This window comes from Pteronotus mesoamericanus, unplaced genomic scaffold, assembly GCF_021234165.1.
Source record: "Pteronotus mesoamericanus isolate MK-2021 breed Mesoamerican mustached bat unplaced genomic scaffold, CSHL_Meso_final contig_591, whole genome shotgun sequence".
NCBI lineage: Eukaryota > Metazoa > Chordata > Mammalia > Chiroptera > Mormoopidae > Pteronotus > Pteronotus mesoamericanus.
In genome coordinates, this window is record NW_026555208.1 from 1,506,142 (window position 1) to 1,528,049 (window position 21,908).

The 21,908-nt window shown below is 35.3% G+C and overlaps 2 protein-coding genes across 2 annotated transcripts; both read right to left on the reverse strand.

Moving 5' to 3' along the window:
• Positions 1–1,275: 1,275 nt before the first annotated feature.
• Positions 1,276–2,220, reverse strand: LOC129076523 (olfactory receptor 56A3-like). The gene has a single exon (XM_054580683.1). It carries the CDS (start codon positions 2,218–2,220, stop codon positions 1,276–1,278), a length of 945 nt encoding a protein of 314 aa, XP_054436658.1.
• Positions 2,221–9,942: 7,722 nt separating this feature from the next.
• Positions 9,943–10,890, reverse strand: LOC129076455 (olfactory receptor 52E5-like). Its single transcript, XM_054580619.1, has one exon. The coding sequence runs from the start codon at positions 10,888–10,890 to the stop codon at positions 9,943–9,945; it is 948 nt and encodes a 315-aa protein (XP_054436594.1).
• Between the last annotated feature and the right edge of the window lie 11,018 nt (positions 10,891–21,908).

Consider the following 21,908-nt stretch of genomic DNA (forward strand, 5'->3'; position numbering starts at 1 on the left):
ATGTTTGTGTGTATTTGACAATAATGTAGATCAACTTCCTGGAGGCAGAGTTCTACAGGTCCATTAGTTCAAACTAGTTAAATACTATTATTCAGATTTTCACATGCTTGTTATTATTTAGCCAGCAGAGTCCATAATTTTCTAGGATATTTTTTGTTTGTTTTTGTTTTACTATACTTTTGACACTATCAAAAATCTTAAAAAAGAACACATTTTATCATCTGCAAAGGCAAAATTATTCATTACATAATGAGGAGAGTTTATATTTAGGAATTGTAGTCTCTACTGATAAGCATTTCCAAATCTCACTTGGTATAAATTAAACTTATGATATTTTTGTTAAAATTTCATGCTAGGGTTTGCCAAATTTGCCTAATGCTCCTACCTTTTTTTTTTTTTTTGATCCTCACACAAGGACATTTTTTTCTTTGCCTTAAGAAAAAGAGGAAGAGAGAGAGAGAAACATCAATCCAAGGGAGGAGCATTGATTAGTAGCCTCCCCATACTCACCCAGACCGGGGTCATAAGCTCCCAGACCAGGGATCAAACCTGCAAACTGGGTATCTGCCCCGACTGTGAACCAAACCTGCAACCTTTCTGTTATCTGATGACACTCCAACCAACTGAGCCACATCAGCCCCAGCCGGACTACGTTTAATTAGTTTTAAAACTACATTGATAGTTTGGTATCTAATTGTGATTTGTGTAGCTTCTTGTTAGATTTTTAATTCTGTATGTAGTTTTTACTTACATATTACTGCTTGTCATACATACTATTTTTCTGATATTAAAATTAATAAGAGAAAAAAGTTATTGGCTTGGTTGGAGAAAAGTGAACAAGATTTGTTTATAAACTTTAGAAATTTTCATTATTCAGGGATGACATTTAAAATACTGTGGTCTTTTCACAACTGCATTATGAAACTAGGTTAATAACGACAACAATAAATTCCAAGAATGGACATTTGTATCTGCGTAAAGAAATGGTAAATACAGTGTTAACTGGGACTTACTTCATTATAAAGTTCATCCTCTTGAGTTCTCACATTTTAGATTTGTAAAATTGGAAAAAAATTTAAGTTACAGAAATGACAGACTTTGTGGGGGGAAGCATTAAAGTTTAAAGGAGGATGATAGAGTCAAGAAATTGTTAAAGAATTAAAATTACATTTTCCATGAACTTATATCTCTGAACTATGAGTTTCAACCCAATTTTCCATTACCTGATTTTTTAAGTCATTCATTTTTTAGTAGTACAGAGACCAGTTGTCCTTACTACCATCCCTTCAGTAACCTCTGGATTCCTTGCTTGATCTCCTGGGTTCGCACTCCATAAACAATGGGGTTGAGGGCTGCGGGGATGACATGGTGAAGGACGTTGAGCAAGACTGGCACATCAGGGGAGACATTCTTCTTAGCCACATGAGTGAGGACAAAGACCAGAAGGATGGTATTGAAGAAGAGGATAAGGATGAAGTGGGAGCCACATGTGCTTAGGGCCTTGGTCATAGCACCCACTGCCTTGAGTCTCAGCACAGCTCGTAGTATAAAGGTGTAGGAGAGGAAGATGAGGATAAGGTCAGATCCTAGCAGAGTCCAGCCTCCAGCAAATTGGTAGATACGATTGATGGTGACATCATCATAGGAGAGCCCAGAGACCGACATATTGGCACAGATACAGTTCTCGATGACATTTCTCCCACAATAATAAAGTCGTGCTGAGAGAATGGGGATGGGCACTGTAAAAAGGACACTCCTGGCCAAAATAAAAACGGAAGCCTTAGCTACAAATTGATCAGTAATAATGGATGGGTACCTCAGTGGGTGGCAGATGGCTATATAGCGGTCATAGGCCATGACCATGAATGTGCAAGACTCCATGGCAAAAAAGCAATTCATGATGTACATCTGAAGGAAGCAGGCATAGAAGCTGATGGGCCTGAGGTCAAACCAGAAGATAAACAGGACCTTGGGGATGACGGTGAGGCAGAGCACAATGTCCAGCAGGGAGAGGAGGGTGAGCAGGTAGTACAAGGGCTCATGCAGAGAGGCCTCCAGCCAGATGGTGATGAGGAGAATACCATTGGCCCCCATGGCCAGGAGGAAAAGGAGGCTGAGGGGCAGGGACAGCCAGAACTGCCAGCTGGGCGACTTGACAAAACAATTCAGGAGGAACTCAGAAACTTCAGCAGAGTAGGAGCTGTTGCCATCAGGCAGCATTGGCAGTGTCTTTAGTGAGGTAGAAGTCTTTGAGTAGCTGAAGAAGAAAGAAGGAGTTAGTTCTACCACAGACTTTGATGACTACATGCTTAGCTTGTAAGATCCATGAGGAAAAGGGCATAACCTATCTCATCTCCTTCACATCCCTTGTGCCTACCATATTTTTTAACACACAAGGAGTGGCTAAAAAACATTTGTTGAATATGTAAAATAATGTTTTCCTGTTTTTCTTTAATCTGTGTTTTATCTTATATTTTTCTCCTGTGTGAATGTATCTTTTTAGTATTTGCTTGGTTAATATTTAATGGGTTCAAATCATGTAAGCATCAAATGTTATTTTAATGAAGCATGTAAAATCAAAGAGAACATTTCAGTTTCAACTCAGTTTCAAATATATAGATATATGTTTTTAAAACTATGGCATCTGCAACTAAGTTTTTGAGGAATAAAAGATAAAAAGCATCCAGAGGCATGATGGATTGGGTACACAGAGCAAATCTCCTGATGAAAATGAATAACAATCATATCTATGGTTAATCTATGTTTCTGTAGGTACCAATAGCCTTACTTATAGCTATATCTTTATGTATATCTGAATGCCTTGAATGCATCCACAAACAGGCTAAAAGAAAAGAATTATCAAGCTAGGGATTGAATGAAATCCAGACATTAAAATCAAACATTGATGTTTTTCAACCTGAGTGCATTTGTGACATTATATGAACTTAAGCACCAGTTTTTATTGCTTACTAGAGCTCAGGGACAGAAAATAAAGTCTAGGCTTATGCAGGTAGCAAATCTATTAAGTGATCTTCCACATTGATAGGACTTTATTGCACTACATCTTGAATGAAGGTGTTAGAAATAAACCTACTTTTTCATCTTCATCCTTCATCCCCACCTGACTTCAAAGAAAACATACTGCCTCAAAATTTGTTATATAGGAGTAAAATTTTCCCTGTAAAACCTGAACCACAATCTGGTTCTCATGTGACCTTGCAACCTGAGTTCACATCAACTGTTTGGCTCACAGACAAATTTTATTTTCTCAGTCAAGGTCACAAAGATTTACTTCTATTTTTTCTAAGAATTGTATTAATTTGGCTGTTACCATTTATACCTATGATCCATAACAAATGATAGGAATCTATTTTTATTCCTTTACATGTGGTTGTCCAGTAGTCCCAGTACAATTTGTTAAAAAGACTACTTTTTCCCTGTTTAATTGCCTTGTCAAAAATTGACACAATTTCTAAATTTTTGTATATTACATGAAAATCCTTTTCCATATTTATTTTTTGTTGTTTTTATTTTTATTTTATCAAAGAGGAATGTAAAGTTATCCTAAGTTACAGTGTCTCCAGAAAATATAAGATGAAACACAGTTGAAAAAAGTAGGCCCCAACCCTTTTTTGAGGAACCAACTTTTATCTCAGTCCTCAGAGAACTTCAACACATACACTTCCAAAGAAATAGGGTTACTTTGAGTAAAAAAAAAAAAAAAAATCATGAGTAAAAGCCCACAAAAATGATAACAGAATTCAGCCTACAAAAACTTGAGATATTGATGTTATTAATAAAGAATATTAAGCAAACTTCCTTACTGGTTTTAAAAAGGAAAAAATAAACTTGAAAATATATGCAACAGATAAGCATACTTAAAAGAAGCAGTAGCCACGTCTCTTAAAAATATAATAATTAAAATTAAAATTTTAATAAATAAGTATAATAGTATATTAGCCACAAGAAAGTAAAATAAAAGATAGAACTGGAAAAATTTTGAGAATGAAGCTCCAGTTGATACACAGAAAATGTAAACTTGTAGTTAAGAGCAAGGACATTGGGTTCTAATTAGACATAGCCACTCTATTTTTGTTTTGCTGAAGTCAAGAATTAATATTTTGCTCAAGGCACTAGAAGCTATAAAAAGTAACAAACCAGATTTGAAAAAAACCAATATATTTGAGAAATACAACAATAAGAACTCAATCGAATTTAAAAACCATTTAGAGATTGCTAGAGAGAAAGTCAATCAACTGTCAGAGAGAGGTCAGAAGAATTTACTCAGAATGAAGGTGGAGAGAAATTTTTAAAATGGAAAATAATGAAGAAAGTATAACAGAAATAGAGGCGAGAGTGCAAATGTCTAACTTACATATGGTCAGAGTTCCAGATTGAAGGGCAGACAGAATGGGATGGAAACTTATGAACTTTTCAGAAAAGATAAAATACATCAATAACTGAATTAAGAAATCGAATGAATCTCAGTTAGATAAATAAAAATAAATACACACTTAGATATAGATAAGTGTGTAAACCTTAATTTCATGGTCAAACTTCAGACATCAAAGACAAAAAGAGGAGCATAAAGATCAATTGTAATGACTATTACAATCAGAAGAATCCATGTGTGCAAAGGCACTGGTACCGAATTTCAGGATAAGAATTGCACAATAGCCATAGGACTCTTGACCTCTTTTTGAAGAGTACTTTTACTCTCACAGTACCTTCATGGTTCTCCTCCTAACTCCCTGTATTTATATCATTCTGCCCTCTTGTCTCAATTGTTGTTTCTTTATCCAGCTCTATGTTCAATGCGAGGTAAGAGAAGGGTAAGGAATGGTAAATGATGAAGGGAGCAGGGAATGTCGTGAGTGCGAGTAGAAATCAGTGCCCTAAGCTTGCGTCCCCTGAAGATCTCTGTCGGCAGGAAGCTGTGCATAGTGAAGTGAATCTAGGCCTAATAGGTGGATGATAGACTGGGAAAGCCCATGGAAAAAGTGGAGAGAAATATACATGCCCAGAAAATAGATGGTGGAGAGAAGATGGAAAAAGGGAAAACTTAAATCAAAACAGGAGAGCTTAAGTGTAAATGGAGAGGACAAGGAACACAAGGGAAGTAAAGGAAAAAACCAGAAAAAGGAGCAGATACTTTTAGGAAATAAGAAAAGTAGTAAAAGGCAGACTAATGAAGATTTCTAAGTAATGATGAGAATCAAGGGAGTATGACTGGGAATTCTCTTTTCCTTCCAAATCTGCATTCTCCCTCATGTTCCCATAACAGTTGCACAAAGGCTCTTCAAGAAGTCTCTCAAAGATACCGCTGCTGCAGATCCTTGAACCTCCATCTGGACCTAACCTCTCCCAGATCACATAGAAGTCTGGGCTCCATCCGGCCCTATGCTATCTCTCTCCCTCACTTTCCCTTCAATCTCCTAGCCTCAAATTCAACCCTACAGCTTTTCCAGTTGCGAGCCCAGCTTTAGTTCCACAACAATCCCTGTTCCAGTCAGGTGTGCAATATTATAGCAGTAGCTCAGTGCCTTCCTATTCTGGTGGAGCCAAACTTACTGGATGGAGACAGATATCTTTCAGGAAGGGCTCCTTGTGCTCTGTCTTAATAGTACACCCTGGCTTTCAGAAAAAAAAAATAGTTTATGGTTGAGCTTCAGCTGCCTTGGGGAAAGACTCCCTTGCCAGCCATGGAGGGGCCAGAGGCTCAAGAGCCAAGCATGTTCTTATCCCTCAGGGAAGAATCTTTCCTCTCAGCTTTTCCCATTCTGTGACCCCTAAGAAGTCAGTACTGGCCCTGAAGGCATAGAGACAGTCTCAGAGTTAATCACCCTGTGCCAAATGAACGGGTAGAATGTGATAGTTAGGAAATAAAAGTACTAGTTATTATTAATTAATTATATAAAAGCAAAGGTCTAGGGAAAGAGGGTTTAAGCAAAATGTCAATGGGTATCGAGTTCTGATTTTCCAGAAATGTATTGATGAAAAATGTACATTAAACAAACTATGTATACTTTTACACTGACAGTTTATAGTTACAATAAAACAGATCAGCTCCCTAATTTTTTGATGTCTATGACCAACAGTACTACTTGAGTGAAATGTTTTCAAGAAATCCTATTCTTGTAATGCTTTTAATATAAGAATCCAAAATGATTGTTTATGTCTAATTGCTGAATATATAATACATGCCTTTTGCTGTGTGGCAGTCCTAAATAATTTTAATGTCTGTCCCAATTTTTAAACAATACACTGGGCTCTATTTTATTGTTTTTGGTTACACATTCATTTATTAAATCAAAAATATTGTAGCCCTAATAACAGCTGCTGTAGCAGATGGGACATCGTTACTAAAACAAACAAGGTGTCTAGCAATTACTATGTGAACATTGTTCTTGCTAATGTGTACTTTTCTGTTAATCCCTGTCAAGAAAACAGTTTTCAGTCAACTAGGGTAGACAGCAGTGCACATACAAGGACTTTTCATTGGCTACATTTATTTTTTTGCTCTTTGTCACCATACACTCCAAAACAGACTGGATCATTTTGACACTTCCTATCACACTGATCCGGTACATGGATGCCATCATATGAATCAGAGTAATTAAGCAGAAAATGTCAAGTATCCTGGATTCTCTGTTAAGACACATGCACATGACAAGGTGGAAGATAAATACCACAAAGATTCAGGATCTTGACACATTAGGGATGTTTTTATGTTTCCAATGGTAGGGAGCATGTTCAGACATCACCTTCATGTTCAGGGACAAATTATTGTAAGTTGCACCTCCTACCACTAACAGTGAAACCGCTCTGAATTTTAGAGATAACATATAACACACTTGAGAATTCTGATCTAATACATGATTTATTTATCTGGTAACATTGAAAGCTAACAGTTTTTAAGGGGGTCCAAGTGCAAGGGAGAATTCTGTAGCAGGTTTAGGCTGAGGTTCAAGCAGACTGAACTGGGGCTCAGACTATAGGGTATAGGAAATACAGTGGTGCTGCTGGTATTAATGGTAGATAAAGAAACTGGGGGGAGCCTCTGGAAAATCATAATATGAGCCCCAAAATAAACCCATAGAGTCTACAGCAAAGAATGCAGCAGAGAACTAGCCACCATTCAAAACACAGCTCAAATTGTCTGAAGCCAGAATCAATAAAGTTGTACAGGCATAGCAGCAACCCATTCTATCAAGAGACTGGTATTTGGGGAGTTGCTTAGAGTTACCTAATTGTCCCAGACCTCATTTTGACTACTTCATTTGCAGGAAAACCATTTCTTCTCCTCCCATCTATACCTCAGGGAGGTTTCCTATGACCAAATAAAAGGGGAGGAAAAAGCTCAGTCTTGGTAATGAATGAATCAGTCACTGTGCAAAAGCTAAAAAATGCAATTTCTACATTATAGCCTTAATCATGGGAAAAACACAAAGATGGAGAAAGAGCTTTGAGCATATCAGGCCATTAACTCGGTACAAAGAGAATTAGCAAGACTTGAACATCAGAAACAAAGAAGTCTGAGGGGAAAGCACATAAATTCTTATCTGGCATTTGGTACAAGCAGTCCTTAACGGTTAAGGGAAGAGGAGGCAACTAGAAGCAGTGATTTCTAAAAGCGCTGATTGTCTGTGAGCGGAATCTAGAATGGACAATAAAGGAGGGAGGAAAAGAACATTATTATAATCTCTGGACCTGTAGTGGCAGGAAGTATCTATCTTAAATCTTTCCTTAGACACTATGACAGGCCACATCTTGAAGAACTAGTGGCAGGGCAGAACTAACAAACATAGAGAATGAAAAGATCTGACCTGTACAGGGATGAGCTGTAGCAGAAGTGATCAGTGCCCTGTTCCTGTCTCTTCTGCACTTTGGGGTTTGGGGGGATTTTTTTATTGTTGTTCAAGTACAGCTGGCTCCATTTTCCTCCCACCATTTCCCCTCGCCCCACCCATCCTCTTCGGCTTTGTCCGTGGGTCCTTTATACAGGTTCCTTGACAGCCCTTCCCCTATTTGCCCCCATTATCCCTCTCCCTACTCTGGTTACTGTCAGTTTGTTCTTTATTTCAATGTCTCTGGTTACATTTTGCTTACTTGTTTATTTTGTATATTAGGTTCCACTTATAGGTGAGATTGTATAGTACTTGTCTTTTACTGCCTGGTTTATTTCACTTAGCATAATGTTCTCCAGTTCCATCCATGCTGTCATGAAGGGTAGTAGCTCCTTTCTTTTTGCTGCATAATATTCCATTGTGTGAATGTACCATTTTTTATCCACTCATTTACTAATGGGCACTTAACATTGCTTCCAGCACTTGACTATTGTAAATTGTGCTGCTATGAACATTGGGGTGCATAAGTTCCTCTGAATTGGTGTTTCCAAATTCTTAAGATATAATCCCAGCAGTGGAATTTCTGGGTCAAAAGGCAGTTCCATTTTCAGCTTTCTGAGGAAATTCCATACTGTTTTCCACAGTGGCTGCACCAGTCTGCATTCCCACCAACAGTGCACTAGGGTCTAGGGTTCCCTTTTCACTACAACCTCTCTAGTCCTTGTTGTTTGTTGTAATGTTTATGATAGCTATTCTGACCAGTGTGAAGAGGTATCTCATTGTGGTTTTAATTTGCATCTCTCTGATGGCTAGTGATGATGAGCATCCTTTTATATGTCTCTGAGACCTCTGTATGTCCTCCTTGGAGAAGTGTCTGTTCAGGTCTTTTGCCCATTTTTTAATTGGGTTGTTTGTTTTCCTGGAGTGGAGTCATGTAAATTCTTTACGTATTTTGGAGATCATACCCTTGTCTGAGGTATCATTTACAAATATGTTTTCCCATACAATTGGTTCCCTTTTCATTTTGCTGGTGTTTTCTTTAGCTTTCTGCACTTTGATTACACACCAACATATTTCTACTGCCAACACCTGGGAATGTGCCTTGGCATGCCCTCTGTCTGTAGAGGCATGCTAGACTTGTGGTTGCAGCAGGGCTGAAGTGTCAGGGGTAAAAGGCTTAAGAAACAGTATTCAAACAAGGATGGACAGAAGTTATGGCACTATCTTTCTAATCATTTTCATTATCACTTGGATCTGTCTACTACCACAATTCTCTCCTGATTTGATTGAATGGCGATTTTAATAATGGTGCCAGAAGCAGGTTACATTACATAAAATCTCTGCCATATATGCTGGAAAGATATCTGAGATATTGTTGGGGTCTCTTTTGATTCAAAATCTACCTCTATGGCTATTCAGGTATGTGGATCACTAGAGAATACTCCAGGAGCATGAGAGGCAAGACTTAAGAGAATAATAGTAAGGTAAGACATGCTCACTAATGAAATGATGTTACCTTTTTAGTTTCTTTCTTTTAGAAAGTTTCACAGAAACTCTTTAATCCCCTCAATGGAACATTTTTTGTACATAAATAACGCAAAACATCACTTACACATGACAAAGCTTCTGGCTCTATTGAACTTTTAGCTTCATTAGTGAACTCATTAATTCCTTTAGTCTTCAAACTTCAAATGGTCTTAAAGAAATTGACAAATGTAGCTAATCCTGTTAAAGCAAGCCAACCTGTGGCAACCTTTGACAAGTTTAGTCAGTTGTGATAACCAAGGTTGAATCACACATACACAACACAGCTGTATAATGAGGCAGTGACAATGGACATACGATGAGGGCAAGAAGATAATTGATGTCTCTCATTAACCTTTTTCAAGTTGGTTCAGGAAGTCACTAGGGCTAATGACAGGTTTAATGCAATAGTACTTGAGTGTTTAGAATACAAGCATTGCACTGGGCCTTGGTTTCTCCTTCTAGCTGAATCCAAATACAAACACACACATATATGATATATACATATGTGTGTGTGTGTATATATATATCCTAATACCATACATATCATCATGGCTAGGGTAGCTGAGGATCAAATACCTTTAGGGTTAAGAATCCGTAGGACTTGCTCACGTATCTGCTTTGTCCTGACCCTGTAGATAACAGGATTGAGTGCAGGTGGAACAACCATGTACAAATTGGCCAGAAATATATGAATATAGCCAGGGATGCTATGACCAAAGCGGTGGGTCAGAAAGTAAAAAAATGCTGGGATGTAGAAGATGAGCATGACACAGACATGGGAGCCACAAGTGTTGAGAGCCTCGAGTCGGGCATCCCATGATGGTAAACGGAACACTGTGTAGAGTATCTTCACATAGGAGAAACCAATTATAATAAGGTCAACGAATCCCACAGAAAAGGCAACCATCCCAAACAAATTGTTGGCCCTGATACTGGCACAGGAAAGACGGGCAATGCCCATGTGTTCACAGTAAGTGTGGGGAATAATTCGGGCACCACAGAATGACAACAGCAAGATGAGAAACACAAAAGGGATGACAAATACTAAAGATCTCACTGTCATGACAATACCTAGAATGGCTACCACCTTGTTGGTGAGGATCATGGTATATCTCAGGGGATTGCATATAGCAATGTAGCGGTCTATGGCCATTACTGTTAGTACTCCAGACTCTAGGCCAGTGCACAGATGAATCATAAACATCTGCGTAAGACAGGTACCAAAAAGAATTTCCCTTAAATTGAACCAGAAGATTCCCAGCATCTTGGGAATAGTGGCAGTGGACAGGCTTAGGTCAGTGCAGGCCAACATGGGCAAGAAGTAAAACATGGGTTGATGGAGACTAGGTTCAGCCTGAATTATAAACAGGATTATGATGTTCCCCAGGAGGGCAATCAGATATACAGCACAAAAGGGAAAACCAATCCAGATACGAAAATTTTCCAGGCCCAGATTCCCCAAAAGGACAAAGGATGAAGGATGGAACTGGGTGGTGTTGTGATGGGCAGTCTTCATGGTTTCTGGCCAATTCTTTCATTCAGTTCAAGACTCCAGTTTCATTTGTGTCATTTTTTCAGATCATGGAGTCACACAGCTTCAATCCTCCAACTTAATCCTCAGCAGAAAACCCTGGAGTAAAAAATTATAAAGTGTTTAAAAAGCTCCCAAACACAGAACTGACCAGATTCTTCACATTTTGTTTTTCTCTCCAACGTACATCCCAAATTTAATGCTCTACTATAGTCTCAGCAATGAGGTAATTTTAGTTATATTTTAGAGAAACTTCTGTAATGTTAAAATGAAGAACGGATTGAAGGGGCAGGTCAGAATTTGAACTAAGCCGAGAGAAATATCACTAACCTGACCTAAAAAAATGGTATTGGAGATGGCAAGGCAATGATATACAAAATAAATTGGAAGGGAACACTGTTTAATGTGATTTGAGAGATGAAAGAGACTATTAAGTAATTTTTAATTTCCAGGATTCTGTCTTTGGTAAATGAGTGAATATTGGTGTTATTCGCTGATATATGGAACATAATAGGAGAGAGTTTTATTTGTTTATTTTAACTGATGAGTGAAGTTGCTGACAACAGTTCTGCAGTGAGTAGATATGAAGTTCTTACTGAATCAAACACAAATTCCCAGCAGGCAGAATATGAGTTAAGCTCCCTTTTTCATTGAAGCCCAATTTTCGGACATCAATGAGTTTATTAAACACTAAAAATTTCATGCTTCTGACTAAAAATAACAAGATCCCTGTTGTGATTAAGACAATGTCATATTTGTTTTGTCCATGTTAAAAATATTTACAATCTCTGGAAAGCTACATTGACATAAATACCACAAGGGTGAATGAATCTCTCTGTGATCCCAAAGCTTTCTCAGGTCACTAAAGAAGCAAGAGGTAGAGAAAAGAGCCTGTCACAGAGAGAACAAATCTAATGTGTTTCAGGGGAAAAATAGCTCATAAATGTGTAATACAAGGAGTTATAGATTCTCTATATATTTGTGCTCCTGTATGCTTTATATTTATGTCTATGTTAAAAATCATAAAATTGAGTAGTTAAAACAAATAATTAAGCAGTTTGGCTGTACAATGAGACTAATGCATGAACATACTTTAGGGTGGGCATTATTAAGTCTAATAAATCTGTTATATTTCTTTCTTCTATAAGTTACCATTATTGGCTGAGACCTAAATAAGCACTCAACATTGCCTAATTTTGCTTAATTTTATTGCCCCTATATGATACAAAGAAAAATGTAGTGATGTCTTCCAAATCCCTCCTTTAATCTCAATGTCTTGTTGTTTTTTCCTTCAGATCGATGTCAATCGACATGGAAATTATGGTTGTGTTTCTGCCTAGATCGTGCCTCAGCAGTTCAATTGCCTGTACAATATAAAATCTGAGAAGTCAAACTCAGTCCCAAAGTGTCATGTAAATAAGCAGGTCACAACAACAGTGTCAAACTTCTTAGAGTGTTTTTCCTGCTCTTCTGCCACCATAGATAGGAATTAGTTTCTCACTAGTTTATCTCTCCTATGGTTTCAATTTCAGAAGCAGGAGATTACTTCTCATTTACATACATACTCCTAAGAGCAATTGACTTCAAAGAGGATATAATTCTTATGGGTTTAAATGTTTTGTTTTGTATGTTAAAGTAAAATTTAATCACACTGAGACTCAAAACATTTAGATGATTGCTAATGATCATCCAAGGCAAGTCTGTTCATTTCACTTCCTTTTTTACAGTTTATTTGCTATCTAAAAATAGTGATAGTTACTCTTATTTTCTCACTTTTGGTATGACAGACACTTATAATTAACTAAAATCTTTTTTACTGGTGCTACTTTTACCCAAGCACAACATCTGAAAAGGGGAATGTTGTTGCCATCTGAATAACAAACATGATGAATGCCATGATTAGAACCAAATTATCTAAAGACATCTAAAATGAATATAATGACCATCAGGGAAGCAGGGTTTGAATGTTGCTTAATTATAGCTAGCTACAAAAATAAGAAAAGAAAGTCACACAGGTGGGGAAGGGTGGTTTAATCATATTAACATAGGAATGAGAACAACAGATTATTGAGAATATACTAAATACTTCTAAAGAGGCACCCCATTTCATGCAGATGTGCTGATGTGGATTCTGTTTGTTTAGCTATATTCTAAGATGGAATTGTGGAGACTGTTATTCTTATACAAATAAATGCTCAGTGAACATTGGAGTTGCCCCCGCTGAAAATAATCAGCTATCAAAATTGGTAATTATGTGCAGCGACCCAGCTTTCAGTTGCCCAGAATTTTGAGATGAGAGCCAAGTGGAGTCCTTTTGATTGGCTTGAAGTGTGCTAATGTTTCACAGACATGGAACTCAACCAAGATGACCAATATCCAACACTTGACACAACATTTGGCATAGAGCAGCAGAGCTCTTGTTCTGAGCCTTGCAGTGTTGGTGACTTTGTACAAATCAATTGTATAGAAGCTCTAGAGATTGATGGTATCCCTAAGCAAGTTTGACTTCTTGGGCTGTCTGTCAGCACACCCTGCTGTTTCCAAACATGCCCTGCATGTTACAGCCCTGGAATATGCACTTGGTAACTAATGGGGGTTTTCTCATATGTATTTTCTTCTCTGCTACTTAGAAATTACAGTCTTAGTGACCTCACTCTGTCACTCATTTCCATTGAGATTACTCAGTTTCTGGGCTAAATGACATTTAGCAAAGGCTCATAAATGAAAATCATTTGTGCATCAGAAAAGCTCTCAAATGGTAGATGTTAATGAATGATACTAAAATTGAGGGTTCTGGAGGTTAAACACATTTGGAAAGAATAGAGTGAACAAAATTGAAAAGATGTTTTTCTATAGGTTTTATTATGGCCTTAAATATGAAAATGCAAGTATTCAGGCTTTAAGAAATAAGATTTTGTAATTAAAATATTAAATAATAAATTAAATAAATTGTAATTAAATATTAAAATAAGTTTGTAGTATATTCTTAAGCTATGATATCAAGAAATCTATTTAATTAAACAGCTAAGATTTCATCCTTAGGAGAACACAATGTTATTCTAAAGGAAAGTCTGGGTGTCCTGGGTTCTCTAAGTCTTTCTGAGACATAAAAGCTTCAAGTGTTTATTTCTTTAATATTTATTATTTACTTTATAGCTGGTGTTAGATGTGGGAATACCTAAGGCACATGGTGGTGATAAACAGTCTTTTTTTCCATAACTCTTACATTCTAAATTAGCAAGAAAGACAATAAGCTTGCAAAAATAAATTAATCCAGGTAATGTGTTATGAAAATAAAGTTAAATAGAGTTAAGAGTCTACAATAAGAATAAAAATGAACCAACTAAAATGGAAAAAAGATGAACACTTTTATAGAAGATATACAAGTGCACAATAGCAAATGAGTAGGGAAATGAGAATTAATATCCCAAAATAATTCTTTCTTGTTCTTCTTAAACACTAAAGGGAAAATGAATAATATTATAATATATTAAAAAAGATGTGGAATAACTGAAACTCTCATACATTGGTAGTTGGTATGTAAAATGTATAACTACTTTGGAAAATCCTTTGACATATTTCTTAGGAAGTGGAAAATACATTTTCACTAATATTCCACACCTCCACTCTGAGACGCTTACCAAAGGAAATTAATATCCAGTGGACATGTCAGATAGGCAATTAGATATACATGTCTGAAGCTCAGGGAAGGTCATGGCTGTTTTTAAATATTTGGGAGTCATCAGTGTATGAAGTGTTTGATATATATCATCATCATTGTATGCATGAATGGAAGAACAAAAATAAAAAAACTATAAAACAAAAAGTAGCCATAAATATTCTTATTTATTGTTCTTCTGATCAATATTTTATGGCCCACAACTGATAGTAAAAAACATACAGAATATGGTTGGTAATTCAACTCAATTTAAATTGTACATGTGCGTGTCTGTGTGTGAGAGAGAAAGAAAGGGAGAGAGAGAGACAGATCACTGGTCATTGGATATAGGGGATAACAAAACCACAGATGGTTTTCATAAAAATTAGGAATATTCCATGCCACTCTTTCTTCCTTTATTTTGAAGATTAAGAATCACTTCCTTCATTCCATTTCTCTTTTCAAGTAGTTTTATAACTAATGTCTCTGAGTCATCTTACTCTTTCCATTATTTCTTCCTCTGCCCTGATTTCTTTGCCTTGAGTTTCTCTCTGGGCTCCATTATTTAACAGTGAGCCAACTTACCAAATCTTTTAGTAGCTCATCCATATTCTAGAAGAGTTATCATTAGCTGATACAACCTCTGGGTTTTGTGAAGTGATACTTAATAGTGAGTTAGAATTTATAGCAATAGTTCATGCTTCCCAGATGCATTTGCCCCTTGGGGCTCCCAAGAGCCTGAAGGATGGAAAAAAATGAGTTGCCAAACTAAAGCTGATTATTTCCCCAATGTTAGTTAAGGTCAGTAGTCCAATCATACTTTTACATTGCATATGGACTTTGTACTGCCCCAGATGGTGTCAGAAGAGGGTCACCTCATGGAAACAACAACCAACAATGGTCAGAATGGAATAAGGAAAGATAAGTTCTCATTTTTTTAAATCATTTCATAATTTTTACAAGTCCCAACCAGGAACTCTGGGATATCAAGAATAGAAACTACTTACTGTTTTGTTTAATAGGAAATGAGACTCAGAAAGATCAAGAGACATGATTAAGTCACAGCCAGCCAGTGCCAGAGAAGAAACTGAAATCCAAGTCTATTGAATACTTAACCCAGTGCTCTTTCTAATGAATACTTCTGAGTATCCTTCTTTATTCATACAGATTTAACCTCAATATTTGTGCTACAAACTATGAGAATAATAATGAGGCAGAGGCTGCTAGTTAGGCAGTTTCCTACAATGTCATGGCTTAAACGTCTTTGATAAGTCCTAGCCTAATGCTACTAATAATGATATTCAGAAAGGCAGTGGTGAGATTCCCAGTTGAAGTCTGAAGACTTGAGAACCAGAGCTCTGGTGGTATAAAAGTCCTAGTCTTAGGGTAGGTGAAGACACATGTCCCAGTTCATCAGGTAGATGGGGGGAGGGGGAGAGAGAGAGAGAGAAGGAGGGAGAGAAAGAAATTCTCTTTTCTTACACTTTTGTATTCTATTGGGTTCCTCAATGGATTATGATGCCCACCCACATTGGGGAGAACAATCTGTTTTACTCAGTCTACTAATTCAAATACTAATCTCTTTCATAAACACCTTCACATGAACACCCAGAAATAATATTTAACCAAATATCCTGTAGCCCAATCAAGTTGACACATTATCATCATACTGGGAGGAATGCAGATACTGGGGGGGGAAACCTTCAAAATCTAATTTTATTGCAAAATCTAATTTTTGCTCCAGCACTGTATATTAAAAGGAAATTCCTTGCAATTTCACATTTGCCATAAATCAGATCACAATATAACAATGTTCCCTTTCTTGTACTCTCCATTCTGTTCAATTGTTCTAATTAAGATCACACGTTCTTAATTATGCAGGTTTATAAAAATTCTTGAAGTGTGTAGTCTTACGTCTTGTTTGTTTTTTAGGTTCTTTGAATTACCATGTGCATTTGAAAATCAGCTTGTCAATTTCCACAAAAATATCTCGAAATTTTTATTGGAATTGCATCAAATCCACATATCAATCTGGAAAGAATTAACACCATTATATTACTGAACATTCCAGTCAATAAACATGATATATCTCTTGATTTACTTAAGTCTTCCTTAATATTTTTCATTAATGTTTCCTCATCTAGTTTAAATGTAGACAACTTGGACATCTTTATTCCCAGGTATTTACCATTTTTCATTCAATAGTAAACAGTATTGACTTCTGGATTTTAGTTTTTATTTTTTTATTTATTTTTTTATTTTTTAACTGAGGCAACAGTTTATTTATATGTTAAAACCAAATTTTATTTTTGTTTTTAGAACATTAAATATACAATTGATTTTTGTGTTTCGAGTTTCTATGCAGCAACCTTACTAAATTTACTTCTAAACTTTAATATTTTATTTATTGTTGCTTTTGGATTTTCTATCCACAGAATGAAGTTATTTGCAAATAATGACATATTTACTTCTCCTTTTCCAATCATATACATTTTTCCTTTTTTCTCAGTATTTACTATTTCAACACTGAGTATTGTATTGGCTGTAGACTTTGAGAAGACAACCTTTAACAGATACGGCTGTTCCCTTTTATTCCTAAATTTCTGATATTATTTTTACTGCCAATAAATAGTGATTTTTTGCATGATTTTTGCAAATTTATTGAGAAATTTGTATTTCTTCTTTGTTATTTATATTAATGTTAACTAGGTAAATTAAAAGTAAGTCAATTATCAAATTGATGATACTTTTACCAAATATCTTTATATCTTTTATCAAATATCTTTATCAATTATCAAATTATAAAGTAACATTCCCAGAATAGACCTCACTTGTTCATAATGTATTAATTTTTGTTGTTTTTGTACTTCATTTTAAATATTTTGTATAGAATTTATATCTATGCTCATAAGATATATTGGCTTGAAATTTTCTTTTCTTGTAATATTCTTGTCAGTGTTTGATGCTAGGTTATAATAATCTCAAAAAATGAATTGGAAAATATTCCCTTTTTTTATTTTCCTTTTTTTTTTTATTGAATTTACTGGGGTGACACTGGCTAACAAGATTATGCAGGCCTCAGGTGCACAATTCTGTAACACACCATCTATATACACTGTATCATGTGTTCACCACCCCAAGTCAAGTCTTTGTTTCTATTTTCTAAGTTTGTTATATCTTCTTTAGTCCTAAAAGATTTTAGCATAAAGGTAACTAAGCTGAAAGTTTTCTTTGTGAAAAAGTGTTTCATTATGATTTCATAATCTTTAAGTGATACAACACAATGCAAATTTTTACTGTTTATCTTTTGACATTTTTGGAAGGTTTTTTTGCCAAGAAATTTTTATATTATATTATTGTCAAATTAATTATCACAGTAGTTCAAAATATAGTTGTTATCTTTTAAAATATCTTTAATTTTGATAATTTTTTAAAAATTCTAGATAATTTAAATTTGGAGATTTTTGTTTTTACTAAATATTTATTCCTTTTATTCTTATTTTTCAAAACAACTTTTGTTGGTGTTTTCTATTATATATATCCTCTTGTTTTATTGTTCTCTGCTTGTATTTACATTATTTCACCTTTCTTTCTGAGTTGCCAATGGTACTTGTTATGTTTTTTAGTTTTTTAAGTTGGAAACTTAACTCTATAGGTCCAAAGTTGAGGCATGCTTTAGTTTGGTTTTCTGCTTCAAAGTCTCCCAAAACTGCAATCAAGATTTTGGGAAAGACTCTAATTTCATCTAAGTCTTGCTCTGTTTATCTATCTCTCTTTTATATGACATAGATATGATACAGTCTTTTCAATAAATAATGATGGGAAAAGTGGACAGCCACATGCAAAAGAATTAAACTGGACCCCAGTCTTACATCATACAGAAAAGACAAAACAAAATGGATTAACAACTTGAGCATAGACGTGAAGCCATAAAACTCTTTAGAGAAAACATAGGAAGTAAGCTATTATTTGTTTTGGCGATGATTTTTTTGGATTTTACACCAAAAGCTGACACAACAAAAGCAATAATAAACAAGGGGTAGTATGTAAAACTAAAAAGCTTCTGCATGGTAAAGAAAACCATTAGCAAAATGAAAAAGCAACCTATTGGGAAAACATCTGCAAATCTTTTATCTGATAAGATATTAATATCCCAAATATATGTAAAGATATTACACAACACAATAGCAAAAAAATCCAATTAGAAATGGGCAAAGAATTTGAATAGACATTTTAGCAAAGAAAACATACAAACAGCCAACAGGCACATGTAAAAAATGCTCAACATTATTAATCCTTGAGGAAAAACAAATCATAGTCAATAATAATGTGACAAGTTTGCACTGTGACAGATTATTACCAGAATTAGTGAGGTGATCACATTGTAAGGTATAAAATTGTTAATGACTACATTGTATACCTAATAAAAGGGAACCTTTTCACAGTTGGTGTAATAGAAATGCATATTGGTTCAGCCAGTATGGAAAACAATAAGAATATCTTCAAAAATTAAAAATAAAACTACCATATGATCCAGGAATTTCACTGCTGGGTATATATCCAAAGGAAATGAAAACAGGATATTTATCAGATAGATATTGGTTCTCCCATGCAGCATTATTCACAATAGCCAAGACATAGAACCAGCCTAAGCTTCTATCAACAGAGGAATGGGTTAAAATGATGTGGTATATGTATGCAATAGAATATTATCCAGCCATGAGAAAGAAGGACATCTTGCCGTTTGAAAACAACACTGATGGCCGTAGAGGGTATTATGCTAAGTAAACTAAGGGAGACAGAGAAAACAAATACTGTATGATCATTTATATGTGGAATCTAAAAAATCCAAACTCACAGAAACAGAAAACAGATATGTCATTGCCAGAGGTAGGGTGATATCAAAGTGGTCAAAATATACAAGCTTCCAGTTATAAGATAAATAAATTCTGGGGACATAATGTATATCATAGTTGCTATAACTAACAATACCGTATTGTGTAATTGAAAGTTGTAAGAGAGATCTTAAAAGTTGTCATCACAAGAAAAAAATTATAACTACATGAGGTGAGGGATGTTAACTACACTTGTGGTAATCAGTGCACAATATACATATATCTAATAATTGTATTGTACACTTTAAACTAATATGTTATGTCAATTATATTTTAATAAAATTGAAAAATGTATGAAATATATAATAAAATTCATAAATGATTTTTTAAAAGTGTTGTGGTACTACATGAAGCAAGGACATATTTCTTTTCAACAACCATAATAGGACTTATGTAGAAGTACATAATTTTTCTATGACTCCAACATTATAGATTGCTTTCTATCTGCCATAAAATGCTGGGTACTGAATGAATGTTTATAATGTGTCTACTAAGTGACAGATACCATGCTTGCTTGGGATGTAACTCAAAGGTTTTTTGTAACTCTGCAGTTATGTTGTTGCCAAGGTTTAGACCAGAAGTTTTGGGTAAAGTGTTCAAGCTTCAGGAACCCAAGTGACGTGGATTTTTCTTGGCTCAATTGCTGTGACCTTGGCAGTCATTTTACTTCTCTGAGCCTCCATTTCTTCATCTAGGACCAACATAAAAACCTCTCAGGGCAAATGTAGAGGTAAAATAAGAATGTATATAAAGTGTCTAGCACATGGCAGGTATTCTATTCATAGTAGCTTTATAAGAAGAGATTACAGGGGATGAAAGAAAAAGACAAAGAGCACAACCAGATCAGTTCCTTGACACCTTCATGAAGCCAATGTTATGATATGTGATGTAACAGACCCTACAGAAGGCTCTTTCAAAACCCAGCACTTCAGAAGTACATGCCATGCAGTGGCATTTAACCCTCTCAAAGGTAGAGCAGAACCAGGTGTCTTAGAGTGCCAAAGAAAGGCATCTTAAAGAACAAAAAAGTTCCCATGATACACACAAAAAATACTGTAACTATGTGAAGTGATGGATGCTAGCAAGGTATTGTGGTAATCATTTTGCAATATACACATATATCTAATCATTATGTGGTATATCTTAAACTGATCCAATTGTATCTGTGATTATATTCAATAAAACTAGAAAAAATAAAATATTACACAAAAGGAAAAATACTGCAAAAATATTAAGTTTCAATTAAACTCATTCAGCAAACATAAGCTTCAATATTAAAAAAAATAGTAGGATAGCCCAATTAGGAAACTATTCAAATGACATTTGAAAAATGCTGAACTTGAAACACTTAATTGTCATCCTCAAAGGATATAGGTTGGTACTGTAAAATATTTCTCAAAAATATTAGATTAATATGTGGCATCATTAAGAAGGGGGTTGAAAAATAGTAAACACACTTGTCTGTGAAAATCTAATCCTAGAGCTTCCATGCCTAAAACACTGTTGACAGCAATACCAGCCACAGCTTGGGGTGATGGCGGAAGCAAACAGGACAATAAAGGGATTGAATAGAACAGTTGATTTGTATCTAGAAAACAGGTCAGAGTGGGATAGGGATGTTATCCGAAATTTGATCAAAAGTTCTGAGGTCCTTATAGGCCAACGAAATGGAACGAAGTAAAGACTAAAATCATAAAGATTAAGATAATGAAGAAAAGAACATATAATGTCAAACCCCTTTACCAGTCCCACCCCCAGAAAAACTAAAAAGTTGTCAATATCCTTTAGAGACAAAAAAAAAATAAAAAGCCTTGAAGAAATAACATCCTAATAGAAAGGAAGAAAGAAAATAAGAAATGCTGTTTCCAGAGAATTTGAAAATCTTAGCAGGATATGGGAGTCTCTGAGGAGCCAGAAGGTGGCATGTTTGCCATAGGTGCCAAAGAGAAAAGACAGAGATGTTCAAGGGTAAAACACTCAACACCAAGACCCTAAGTTTTACTTCAGCTCAAGAAACAATTCACAACACAAAATACATGGCTGAATTAGGAGATAGGAGAGGTATCTATGTCTTCTGCAATTTAGAGGACAGGCAGATCTTTTTAAAGTGATTGTATAAAGTTTGTTTCCTTAGTGGCCAAACACTCCCATTCCTACCCCATTTTGTTAAAGCTTAGCAAGATCTTGTTTAAGAATTTGGTCTGGGATATTTGCTAAGTAACCACAAAATCCAGAAAGTGGAGGTTTCCTTTGAAGCAATAGGAAACGAAGATTCACAGAGAAATGTTTCCATTGTTGTCTGAGACATTAGGAAAAGTAGAATCAGAAATTATTCTGATTCTACTACATGATTTATTATTTCATGATTAAAAGTGAAATTTTCTTTCCAACATAAAATAATTTGTGACTTTTATTAACAATTCCAAAGATAAACTTGCTCCTTTTTTTAC

What these genes read in the sequence shown, in the direction of transcription:
- LOC129076523 (XM_054580683.1), bottom strand. Translation starts at nt 2,220, where the DNA reads ATGCTGCCTGATGGCAACAGCTCCTACTCTGCTGAAGTTTCTGAGTTC.
- LOC129076455 (XM_054580619.1), bottom strand. Translation starts at nt 10,890, where the DNA reads ATGAAGACTGCCCATCACAACACCACCCAGTTCCATCCTTCATCCTTT.